The 13,001-nt window shown below is 56.9% G+C and overlaps 1 protein-coding gene across 1 annotated transcript in view; it reads right to left on the minus strand.

The window, feature by feature from the left end:
- The window catches only part of RAB10 (RAB10, member RAS oncogene family), a 52,141-nt gene extending 46,302 nt beyond the window's left edge, over positions 1 to 5,839 (minus strand). Inside the window, exon 1 of the mRNA XM_036405166.2 lies at positions 5,367 to 5,839. Coding sequence (XP_036261059.1) covers positions 5,367 to 5,493 — 127 coding nt within the window. The 5' untranslated portion in view covers positions 5,494 to 5,839. The remainder of the gene's footprint in view (positions 1 to 5,366) is intronic.
- Between the last annotated feature and the right edge of the window lie 7,162 nt (positions 5,840 to 13,001).

The following is a 13,001-nucleotide window of genomic DNA, read 5'->3' on the forward strand; positions in this document are numbered from 1 at the left end:
GTCAGCAGCAGGCTGAGCCCACAGCCTGGGCACAACATGAACACAACTCACAGCTGCTGCTGCTCCTGCAGGCAGGATACAAAAAAGGGATCCAATGATGGAATGATGGAATGATGGTTTGGCTTCAAGGGACCTTGAAGCTGATCCCATTTCACCTCCTGCCATGGGCAGAGATCTTGCACTAAACCATGATGCTCCAAGTCCTGTCCAAGCTGGCCTAACACTGCCAGGATGGGACAGCCACAACTCCTGGGACAGGCAAGCCAGTGCTTCCCTCTGGTGCAGTAACCCCTGCCTTATTTAAATCCTGAAACTGCTTGTTTTTCAAACTTCATTCTGCAACAGCAACAGCATCTTCACCACTCAAACCATCCCTTGCTTCCCAAAATTTGGCAAGTTTTTCCCCTTTCTCTACCTGGGGATCCTTCCTTCCTTCCTTCTGACACTAACATATCACAATCCTGAGTGAACAAATCCTCCCAGGATGCACAAACAAACTTGGATTTATTACCTGAGCACTCTTGAGGACTAATTTTTAAAAAATTTCAGTGCTCCAATGTGCCAATATGAAGCAATTTCAAAGCAAGTGGTTCTAACTCAAACCCAATTCTAATAAAGGCAAAAGAAACAATTAAAAATAATTATTTCATCCAAATAATTTTCCTATACTTTCACATTTCAAATATCAGTTTTGCATGCTCTTAGCACAGCTTTGGTTGTGTTCAAAATGAAACAAACCTCAAAAATGACTGGTTTTTATCTCTGGATTTGTAGACTTGCAGCCAGGTGAGTAAAGCTCAGGAACACAAATTACAGCTGCACCTCCAGGAGGGATAAAGATGCAGGGAAGTTTTACCTCCACCAGGAGCACTGGGGAGGGATAAAGATGCAGGGAAGTTTTACCTTCCATCAGGAGCACTGGGGGGAATAAAGATGCAGGGAAGTTTTACCTCCACCAGGAGCACTGGGGAGGGATAAAGATGCAGGGAAGTTTTACCTTCCATCAGGAGCACTGGGGGGAATAAAGATGCAGGGAAGTTTTACCTCCACCAGGAGCACTGGGGAGGGATAAAGATGCAGGGAAGTTTTACCTCCACCAGGAGCACTGGGGGGGAATAAAGATGCAGGGAAGTTTTACCTCCACCAGGAGCACTGGGGGGAATAAAGATGCAGGGAAGTTTTACCTCCACCAGGAGCACTGGGGGGAATCTCCCAATGTTCACACACCCTTTGTTCTCCTGAGCTGTTACTAGAGATTTCATGGGAAAACATTTTTTTGTGACTCATCTTCATTTGCATTGGACTTAGTCAGACAACAGTGATTACGTGCTTAGGCTCAGTCCTGGCATTTAAATCTTTCAGCAGCCATCCTGGCCAGAAGAGCCTCCCTCCCTCCCTACCTGTTCCCAGGTGCTCCACAAAGTGTGCACAGCTCCTATGGATCCTTTATGCACAGCTCACTTCAAACCATCAACCACCTGACACACTGAGTGCCAAGAAAGGGATATTAAAAGATAAGATCTCAAGGATATGCTGCCTGGAAGTCACTCATGCTAACATTTTTAACATTCAAAATAAAGACAATCTGCTGGTAGCAGGGAGAGCACTAAAATGAGAGGAACAGCAGCAGTGCCAGAGGGGCAGCTGCACCCACTCACTGACCCTCAAGCACCACAGTTCTCAAAACCAAATACCATAAAAATAATTCTTGCACCAGAAAATTGCTGAAGAACAGTTACAATTTAAAATTATTTGTGATGGACTAAGCCTTCCAAGGTTTCTTCCTTTTGTACCTGCAAAGAGCAGGGCAGGGCTGGAGGCCCAGGCCCCGGCCTCCCCAGGGAGGTTACCATGACTCTGGGATTTCTTGCAGAAATGCCATCTGGAATATTTATAGTGCCTGAGAAGGGGCAATGAAATCCCTCACGCTGGCACCTCAGCACATCCAGAAGCTTAACTGCTGCTTTAGCAGGAAATATTAGATTGAAGTGACTCAAAGTCAAAGTGAGAGTATGTCAAGTGACAGGGCCAGTAAGTTATCCCCCAGCAGCCATCATGGAGCAGGATCAATGTGCAAAGATGAAATGTGAAGGGATAGAAATGACTGACATGAAGCAGAAATGCTCTATTAGGGTGTCTTCCCTTCCATATGCAATCAGGCCTTTGGTTTCAGAGAATTAAAACCTTCTCCCCATGCCTCCTCCTTAGACAGAGGCCAGTTGCAACATTCCTTGAGATCCTTCAAAAGGAAAAGAGATCCTTCTTTTCCTTCCAAACTAAAGACTGAGCCTTCAGTGCTTGAAGGGACCCTTCAGAAGAGCTCACAGGGACTTTGGACACGGCATGGAGGGACAGGAGCCAGGGAATGGCTCCCAGTGCCAGAGGGATGGGATGGATGGGATCTTGGGAATGAGGAATTGTTCCCTGGGAAGGTGGGCAGGGATGGAATTCCCAGAGCAGCTGGGGCTGCCCCTGGATCCCTGGCAGTGCCCAAGGCCAGGCTGGACATTGGAGCACCTTGGGACAGTGGGAGGTGTCCCTGCCATGGCAGGGGTGGCACTGGGGGGGTCTGAGCTCCCTTCCCACCCAAACCATTCCAGGATTCCACGAACCAGTCCCTGCCTCCAGCCCCCACCAAGCACTCAGAACATTTCACGTGTGTCCCAGGCTGTTGGCAGAGCTCTGAGCAAAGCCAGGGCAGGGAGCAGAGCTGCTGGGGTTATCCAAACACAGGAGAGCCTCAGCCAAGCATCCAGTCACCTCCTGTCACCCACTGTGTACACAGGGCTTTGGAAACCACATTTCCTTGTTGCTACAGGTCAGAGACTCCATGGGAGGCTTTCCCTGAAACTCTGCCCTTCCAGCTGCAAAACCAAGCAGGGCTGGGATTCCCCTCCATGGAAAGCCCCTTTCCAGGTTCCTGGATTGTCACTGCTGCTGTGGGGCCAACCTGGGCAAGTGGGAGAGCTGCTGTCACCAGGGGAATTTGAAATCCCATTCTCAGCCAGATTGCTGCACTGTTTGGGATAATGCAGAGAGAACTGAGTGGGCCTGGATAAAACTCAGGTGTTTGGATTCTTCCTTCAGGGATGGGCTGCTTCTCCCAAGAAGAGTCTCCCTTACAACTGGCATTGTCTGCACAGGACACTTCCCTCAAGGTTTCCACATCAAACTTACAGAAAACTATGGAAACAACACTTTTAAGGCATCTTTGGGCAGTTAAACACCACACAGAAAATCAATTTGTACACCAACACCTGCCAAATTCCACTGTGAAGACACAAACCTCACACAGCTACCATCACAGACACCCAGTTCAGAAATCAGGGAATGAATTCAGCACCTCTGCCCTCCAGTTTAGGCACGGCAGAAACAAAGAGCCACTGGTCTGACTGCTGGGAAACACTTCCAAAATCTGCACGTGCACACCTCCTACCCAACCTGGTGACACTCCTCTTGAAGGCCCCAAAACTGCACAGTTAGACCAGCAGCTAATTCTAATTACTAAACCACTAATTATTAAAAGCACGAGTTGTTGGAGCAGGAGCCACTGTGCCTGCTGACTTTTTAACTATGACGTTGACTATTTTTAACTTAGAGAATTGAAATAAACCTTCCCAACGAACTCCAAAGGCAAGGAATGTCATGTGATCCCAGCAAGGATCTGCCCAGCAGTGCCAAAATACACCCTGGCCACAGCAGCAAACCCATCTGGCCTCCCAGAGCCAGGCCATGCCACGGGAAGGGACAGCATTAACTGTCACACAGTGCCCCAAAAATTCAGCAAAATGCCAAGTTGAGGCCCTGAGAGGTTTTAGGGAATAATTTTCTCGACACTTAGCTGTCACAAAGGTTTTCTTTTTTTCACTTTAAATTTCCCAAGCCTTGCTTAAGAGAGTATTTTTACATGCTCTAGTCCGAGGTGCAATTTTTGGGTGGTGTTTCATCACAGATAAGGAAGTGCACAGGGGTGAACACACCCAGCACTAAGATCTACACTGACACTCCATGTTCCCTCAGCTGCATGACCAGTGATTCAAGGGATTTACAGCAAACACAAAAGTCAGATCCAGTTCATAGCCCTCAAAATAATTTTCTTTTTTATCCAGATGTATCTGCATGTGTTACACCAGTGGCTGCTGCAAGAAAAGCTGAGACAGGAATTACCCTTAATTTTCAGAGCCAGTCACCAAGAAGGTGAGAAGCTGACCTGTTCATCTGCAAAGAAAGATGTTCAGGAAAGCCCTGAGATGCACCTGGATGGAAGGATACTGGGCACCAGGCCTGTCCCGTGGCACAGATTGCACGGAAAAGGCAAAGACACATCCCCATTCATGATGTCACAGCAGCTCTACCTCGGTCAGGAGGTGCCGAGGGGGAAAGGACAGCTTTGTTGGGCGAGAACACAGACCCCACCCACGAGCGCGATGGCTCCTGAGCCACATCCAGAGCGGTGCAAACACGGGCACGGCGATCCCCGCGGCCCGCGGGCACCGGGATTAGCGCTGATGGAAGGGGCCAGGTGGGCTCCGGCGGCTGGCACGGGGCGCGGGGGACGAGCTGCCAGCGCAGCCCCCGCGGGGGGGACAGCGAGGGTCGCCCAGGGTCACCCAGCGCCGAGGGAGGAACCAAAGCCACCCTGCCCTGCAGCGGGGGCGAGGCGGCGTCGGGCGGCACCGCGGCGGGAGGGGGACACGGGAATGGGGCTGGGGGGGACACAGGAAGGTCCTGCAGGGACACAGGGGGTTCCTGGGGGGGGATACAGGAGTGGGGCAAGGGGGTGACACAGACACGGGGCTGGGGGTCCCTAGGGGGGATTGGGAGCGGGGGGGTCACAGGAGATTCCTGATGGGTGACACAGGGGGTCTCTGGGGGTGACACGGGCCATCCCTAGGGATGACGCAGACACGGGGCTGGGGTCCCTGGGGGGCTCACAGGGGATTCCTGATGGGTGACACAGGGGGTCCCTGGGCAGGGATACAGAAGTGGGGCTCGGGGGTGACCCAGGCTGTCCCTAGGGGTGACTGGGGGGTCACAGGGGATTCCTGATGGGTGGCACAGGGTGTCCCTGGACAGGGATATAGGAGTGGGGCTCGGGGTTGACACAGGCCATCCCTAGGGGTGACACAAACACGGGGCTGGGGGTCCCTGGGGGTGGCGGGGGGGTCACAGGGTATTCCTAATGGGTGACACAGGAGGTCCCTTGGGGGCTGGAGATAATACAGGGGGTCCCTAGGGGGTGACACAATAACGGGGCTGGGGTGAACACTGGGGGCCCTCGGGGTGACACAGGGACGGAGCTGAGCGGGGTACGGCGGTGGGAACCGAGGGGTCCGCAGCCCCGCCATGGGCGGAAAAGCACTGACCAATGGTGGAGATGAAGGTGGTGTTGAAGGCATCGTCGGAGAAGCGGAAGAGGACGCAGGTCTTGCCGACCCCCGAGTCCCCGATGAGCAGCAGCTTGAAGAGCAGGTCGTAGGTTTTCTTCGCCATGGGGGAGGGCGCGGCGGCCGCCGCCGCCCCTCCTCGCCGCCTCCTTCACCGGGCCCGGCCGCTCCCGAGGGCGGCGGCGACGGCGGAGGACGAGGAGGAGGAAGAGGACGAGAACGACGAGGAGGAGGAGGGGGCCCACAAAATGGCTTCCTGTGGCGGGGCGGCCTCGCGCGCTCCCCGCGCCCGCGGCTCCTCACGGGGAGGCGGCGGCGCCCGCCCTCATAACCCCGCGCTCCGCCCGGGCTCTGCTCGGCTCGATGGGCCCCGCTTGTCGCCGGCCCTTCCCGGTTCTCCCCCGGGGCTCGCGGCGGCTCCTCAGAGGCGCTGCCGAGGCTGCGCGCGCCGCCTCCCCCGCCTCACGCACCGCGCAGGCCCGGCGGGGGCGCGCGCGCGCGCGTACGCCGCTGTGACGTCACCGGGGCGGTGCGGCGGTTGCGGGTGACGTCACCGCGCGGCCCCCGGAGTTCGTTTATTTTGTGCGGGTTTTTTTTGCCCGGGATTCGCGGTCCGGGGGATGGATGAGCTGATGGATGAGCTCCGGGAGCGAGGATCTCGTGGGGTTTAACAGGACAAGATGCTGGTGCTGCACTTGGGTCGGAACAAACCCTCGGATCCATCCAGGCTGGGGATGAGCACAGGGAGAGCAGCTTTGGGGTGTTGGTGGGTGAGAGGCTGGACATGCCCTGACCCTGAAAGCCCTCAGGATGCTGGGCTGATCCTCCAGTGTGGGCAGCAGGAAACGGGGACATTCTGCTCCTCTGTCCCTGTGCCCAGGTGAGAGCCCACTTGCAGAGCTGCCCCAGCCCTGGGCATTACAACAGCACAAGGATCTGGAGCTGCTGGAGAGAGCCCAGAGGGGGCCCCAGGGCTGGAGCCAGGCTGGGAGAGCTGGGGATGCTCACCTGGAGAGGAGAAGGATCCAGGGAGAACACAGAGCCCCTTGCAGGGCCTGAAGGGGCTCCAGGAGAGCTGCAGAGGGACTGGGGACAAGGCCTGGAGGGACAGGAGCCAGGGAATGGCTCCCAGTGCCAGAGGGCAGGGATGGACGGGACTTTTGGAAGCAATTCTCGGCTTTTTGGAAGCAATTTCCCCGCTCAGGTGCGCTCCCGCCCCGCGGGTTCGCAGAACCCCCCGCGTGATGACGTCACCGGCGGACGCGCGAACCTGGGAGCTGTCGGCCCCGCCCTTGCGCCGGCGAAAGCCCCGCCCCCTCGCTGCGCTCTCCGCGCTCCCATTGGCTGCGCTCGCCTCCTCCCCCAGGGGTTGGAGTGACGTTACTGCAGGGGGCGGAGCGCGGCCGCGGGCGGGGCAGGAGACGCCCCCTGGCGGCGCAGGCGTGAGGGGGCACAGAGCCCTGAGGGGAAACCGGAGAGTGGCGGGTGCGTGCAAAGGTTTGGCTGGGAAGGGACAGCAAAACCCATCTCATTCCACCCCTGCCATGGCAGGGACACTGTCCAAGGCTGCTCCAAGCCCCAGTGTGCATCCCGGCTTTGGGCACTGCCAGGGATCCAGGGGCAGCCACAGCCGCTCTGTGCCAGGGCCCGCCCACCCTGCCAGGGCACAATTCCTCATTCCCAAGATCCCATCCAGCCCTGCCCTGTGGCACTGGGAGCCATTCCCTGGCTCCTGTCCCTCCAGGCCTTGTCCCCAGTCCCTCTGCAGCTCTCCTGGAGCCCCTTCAGGCCCTGCCAGGGGCTCTGAGCTCTCCCTGGCTCCTTCTCCTCTCCAGGTGAGCACCCCCAGCTCCCCCAGCCTGGCTCCAGCCCTGGAGCAGCTTTGGTGGCTCCTCTGGGCTCTCTCCAGCAGCTCCAGGTCCTTGTGCTGTTGGAATGCCCAGGACAGGTGGGCTCTCACCTGGGCACAGGGACAGAGGAGGAGAATCCCCCCCTTTCCTGCTGCCCACACTGGGGGATCAGCCCAGGACTGGGGGATTTCCAGATGCCATCACACACATGTGGGGAGGCCAGGGCATGTCCAGCCTCTCATCCAGCAGCATTCCCTGGATGAGCTGGAGAGGATGGCTCAGGTGCTGACCCAGCATGAGGAGCACAAGGATCTCCTGCACCCGGTGTGTTTGCAATGGAGCCCGTGGCAACCTGGACATGGGGAATTCCCTCACAGTTCCTGCTCTTCCCACACAGGGAAGAAAAGTTTCTCGCAAGAGCCAGGCTGTGGAACCAGCACTGAAGGCACTGGAAAAGCTGCAGATGCCCCATCACAGGTTTTGCACAGACCCAATGCTCCTCTCACGTTGAATCCTGAGCTGTCCCATGGTATGATCCAGCACACTGCCAGCTGCAATGGCTGTCATAATTAAGTATCCTGCTGCCAGTAATTTCCCACTGTTTGCAGGGTGAGTTATCTCAACTCATGTGGGAGCAGAGGGGCTGGAAGGCTGGAAAAGGCCCTGGGGGTGCTGTGCCAGCAGCTGGACAGGAGCTCAGGTGTGCCCAGGTGGGCAAGAGGCCAATGGCCCCTGGGCTGTGCCAGCTCTGGGGTGGCAGCAGGGCCAGGGCGGTGCCCGTCCCCTGTGCTGGCACTGCTGGGGCACCTCCAGTGCTGGGGGCAGCTCTGGGCCCCTCCTGACACGAGAGACCTGCAGGGGCTGGAGCTGGGCAGGGAATGGAGCCCCAGGAGGGGCTGAGGGAGCTGGGCAGGGAATGGAGCCCCAGGAGGGGCTGAGGGAGCTGGGCAGGGAATGGAGCCCCAGCAGGGGCTGAGGGAGCTGGGCAGGGAATGGAGCCCCAGCAGGGGCTGAGGGAGCTGGGCAGGGGCTCAGCCTGGAGCAAAGGAGGCTCAGGGGGCCCTTGTGGCTCTGCACAAGTCCCTGCCAGGAGGGCACAGCCAGGGGGGGTCGGGCTCTGCTCCCAGGGAACAGGGACAGGACAAGGGGAAATGGCCTCAGGCTGGGCCAGGGCAGGCTCAGGGTGGACATCAGCAGGAATTTCTGCATGGAAAGGGGGCTCAGGCCTTGGCAGGGGCTGCCCAGGGAGGTTTGGGATGCCCATCCCTGCAGGTGTCCAGGGCAGGTCTGGATGTGGCACTGAGTGCTCTGGGCTGGGGACAAGGTGGGCATTGGGCACAGCTGGGACTCAGTGCTCTGGGAGCTCTTTTCCAGCCTCAGGGATTCTGTGAAAAGGTTCCCTGCATGTCGTGTCCCTCCCAGGCCCAGCTGTGACACAGGGCTGGCTCTGTTTGCTGTTCTGGTTTCCCACCCTGCTGGGTGTGCAGGCTGCTGTCCCCGCTGGCTGTGGGGCCCTGGCCTCTGTCCCTGTCCCCTGAGCCCCGGCAGTGGCTCAGCTGCAGCGCTGACACAGCACACCCAGGAGCCACAGCTCACACAGGGGGTTATTTTTAGCTCTTTGCTCGAGCAGCACACAAACACTTCCCCTGTGACTGAGCAGAGACAAGGGGAGAGCTCCAGTGCCCGTGGCACAGGCCCTGCCACTGAACCAGGCTGGGAACCACACTCCAGGGGGCTCCAGGCACTCCTGGGAGGTTTGTCAGCTCTGGAGGGTCACAGCCCTGGTTGCAAGAGCCTTCTGTCCCTGGCAGCTGGCTCATGGACCTCAATGCTCCAGAGAAGGGTATCTTTGGGGTCCTGGAGAGGTTTCACACAGAATCTCAGAATCCCTGGGCTTGGAAAAGCCCTCCAAGATCAAGTCCAAGCTGTGCCCAATGCCCACCTTGTCCCCAGCCCAGAGCACTCAGTGCCACATCCAGGTGACACCTGCAGGGATGGGCACTGCAAACCTCCCTGGGCAGCCCCTGCCAAGGCCTGAGCCCCCTTGCCATGCAGAAATTCCTGCTGAGAATCTCAAGACAAAGTGTTTTCTGTCTGCTGGGTGAGGCTGGCCCTTGTGTCCCATTGTTAAATGTTGTTCCATGAGGAAAGCAATCCCTCAGGAGATGCCTGGCCAAGGACAAAGACACCTTTGGCCTTGGTGGCTCAGTCAGGAGACCATTGCTGCAGGACTGGGAGATTTGGAGATGTCCAGACAGAGGTGGAACAGCTCCCACAGCTCTCCCCCCCACATCCTTCCCAGGATCTTCTGTCCTGATCCCCAGAGGGCACTGATCTGAGGAGAAATTACCAAACTAGGGCTAATGAGGTGTAAAGGGAGAGCCAGCAGGGCCTGGCAGCCTCTTCCTGGGCTTTGCAGGGGCAGCAGAGCAGCAGGAATGGCAGCAGCACTGCTGGAGAGCTGTGAATCAGCAGGCAGTTGTGCAACAGGAGCAGAGCAGTGACACACTGGGCCTGCTGGTCACTCACCCACAGCCTCCCAGAGCAGGGCCCCAGCCCACAGTGGTGCTGCTGTGGGGATGGAAGGGCCTTTGTCATCGCAGAGCCACTGGGAACAAGCTGCTCCCTGTTCTCCAGCTCCTCCCACAGCCAAGGCAGGCCTGGGGGCTCTGCTGCTGGCCATGGGCACAGGCCAGGCCAGCTGAGGGGGTTCTGGGAGCACCATTCCATGCAGGATGAGCTCCCACAGAGCACAGACCCTCCCTGGACACCTCCAGCTTCCCCCACGTCAGGAGTGTCTGGAACCCAAACTTGTGGAAGGACAAGAGCCCCAAGGGAGCTGTTAAACAGCCCCAGATGCTCGGGGCAGGGTCTGAGGAGGGTCAGAAAAGGTTGAATTTGCTCCACCTGCTGCCCTACAACGTTGTCCTCTTAGCAGGGGTGTCCACAGTGTGTTCTGTGCCCCAAGCACCCCAGACACCAGAGCAGGAGCTCTGAGCTCCAGACACCCCTCTGGCTTTTTGTTTTTTCTTGATGTCATCATCAGGGCAGGAGAACTGAAATAAATACACAGAATCACAGAATCCTTCAGGTTGGAAAAGACCTCCAGGATCATTGAGGCCAAGCTGTGCCCAATGCCCACCTTGTCCCCAGCCCAGAGCTCTGAGTGCCACATCCAGGCCTTCCTTGGACACCTCCACCACCCTGGGCAGCCCCTGCCAAGGCCTGAGCCCCCTTTCCATGCAGAAATTCCTCCTGGTGTCCACCCTGAGCCTGCCCTGGCCCAGCCTGAGGCCATTTCCCCTTGTCCTGTCCCTGTTCCCTGGGAGCAGAGCCCGACCCCCCCTGGCTGTGCCCTCCTGGCAGGGACTTGTGCAGAGCCACAAGGTCCCCCCTGAGCCTCCTTTGCTCCAGACTGAGCCCCCTCAGCTCTGGTGAATACTTTGAGACACCTCAGGAAAGCCCAGTGTAAGAAATCACCTTTGTGAGGATGGTGAATTCCTCAGCAGAGGAAATGACAGCAAGGAGGGTCCCCCATACAGATTTTCTCTTTTGCAAACATGGTGCTGGGTCTCACCAGGCCTCCAGCCACCCTCCTGCCTCCAGCTGAGCCACACAGCCACGCTGAGTGGCTCCTGCCAAGGCTGTTTGGGCAGTGGCAGGACAGGTTGGTGTTTGGAGCAGCTCCTGGCACTGCTGCCAGCAGGGTCAGGCTCTCACCACCTTGGATTTCACCTCCTTCCCTCACCCCTCTCTCAGGCAGGTGGACCTGAGGGGAACAAGAAAGGCAGCTCCATGCTCCTGAACCAGGGACTTCCCCTGGTTTCTGTTCCTGCAGCCTGCTGGGAGGAGAAGGACTCAGTCAGCACTTCCAGGTGACAGGGAGGACACAAAGGGCACACGGAGCCCTTTGGCAGCAGCTCTGTGGGCCAGGCACGTCTCTGATTTCTGCACAGTCACCTCAGCTTGGCCAGCACGGGGCACTGAGCTGGGCTCTGCCAGCACTCCTGGATCATCCAGGAGCTCCCTGCCCAGGGCACCTCAGCACCCCAGTGCAGCCCCAGGGGCTCCTTCCCAGCTGGAATGCCTGAGGACCTCCACCTTCCCATGCCTCTGCCCCTCCAGGCCAGCCTTCCCCTTCCAGAGCTTCAGCCCTGATGTGTGCAGCCAAAAATCCCTGACCTGGGCTGTGGCAGCACCTGCTTGTGCTGGGCCTGGCTCCCCAGGGGGGGAAAAGTCCAGAACTGTTGTCAGTGCTTGTTTCCTGCAATGGGAACCAGGGAGTGAAATAGGGATGGAATAAAGGACTGAGGAGTGGAGATGGATGGATGGATGGATGGATGATGGATGGATGGATGATGGATGGATGGATGGATGGATGGATGGATGGATGGATGATGGATGGATGGATGGATGGATGGATGGATGGATGGATGGATGGATGATGGATGGATGATGGATGGATGATGGATGGATGGATGATGGATGGATGGATGGATGGATGGATGGATGGATGGATGGATGGATGGATGGATGGATGGATGATGGATGGATGGATGATGGATGATGGATGGATGGATGGATGGATGGATGGATGGATGGATGGATGGATGGATGATGGATGGATGGATGGATGGATGGATGATGGATGGATGGATGGATGGATGGATGGATGGATGGATGGATGGATGATGGATGGATGGATGATGGATGGATGGATGGATGATGGATGGATGGATGGATGGATGGATGGATGGATGGATGGATGGATGGATGGAGGGATGGATGGATGGATGGAGGGATGGATGGATGGATGGATGGATGATGGATGGATGATGGATGGATGGATGGATGGATGGATGGATGGATGGATGATGGATGGATGATGGATGGATGGATGGATGGATGGATGGATGGATGGATGGATGGATGATGGATGGATGGATGGATGGATGGATGGATGGATGGATGGATGATGGATGGATGGATGGATGGATGGATGGATGGATGGATGGATGGATGGATGGATGAATGAATGATGGATGATGGATGGATGGATGATGGATGGATGGATAATGGATGATGGATGGATGGATGGATGGATGATGGATGATGAATGGATGGATGATGGATGGATGGATGATGGATGATGGATGGATGGATGGATGGATGATGGATGGATGGATGGATGGATGATGGATGGATGGATGGATGGATGGATGATGGATGGATGGATGATGGATGATGGATGGATGGATGGATGGATGAATGGATGGATGGATCCCCACTGCTGCTGAATGAAGCTTTGACCTCCAGCAAGGGCAGCTCTGCTCCCCTCAGTACCCAGAGATGTACCTGGACTCACAGGATCACGGAATCACTGATGTTGGAAAACCCCTTGAGACCATCATACCCAGCAGTTCCCACCACCAACCCCTGTCCCCATGTGCCACATCCAGATGTACCCAGCACGGAGGCAGTGCCACTTTGAGTTCCTTACCCCTTCTGGAGCAGCTTGAGGTACAGAGGGAAAAGCTCCCTGGCAGCTCAGTTCTGACAAATCAATAGTTACCTACAAAGGAAGATGAAGTGTTAGTCCCTGGATCCATGGAGAGCAGGGCCTGCCCCACACAGTGGGATTTGCTGGGCTTGCTGGAAGGTTTGCAGGGATCTCAGGAGCGTGGGAATGCCCCGGTGCCTCAGCTGAGTGCTGCACAGCCAGAGCTCTGCCTTTTTCAATTACATCTTGCCAGCAGATTATTAA

Source organism: Molothrus ater, chromosome 32, assembly GCF_012460135.2.
Source record: "Molothrus ater isolate BHLD 08-10-18 breed brown headed cowbird chromosome 32, BPBGC_Mater_1.1, whole genome shotgun sequence".
NCBI lineage: Eukaryota > Metazoa > Chordata > Aves > Passeriformes > Icteridae > Molothrus > Molothrus ater.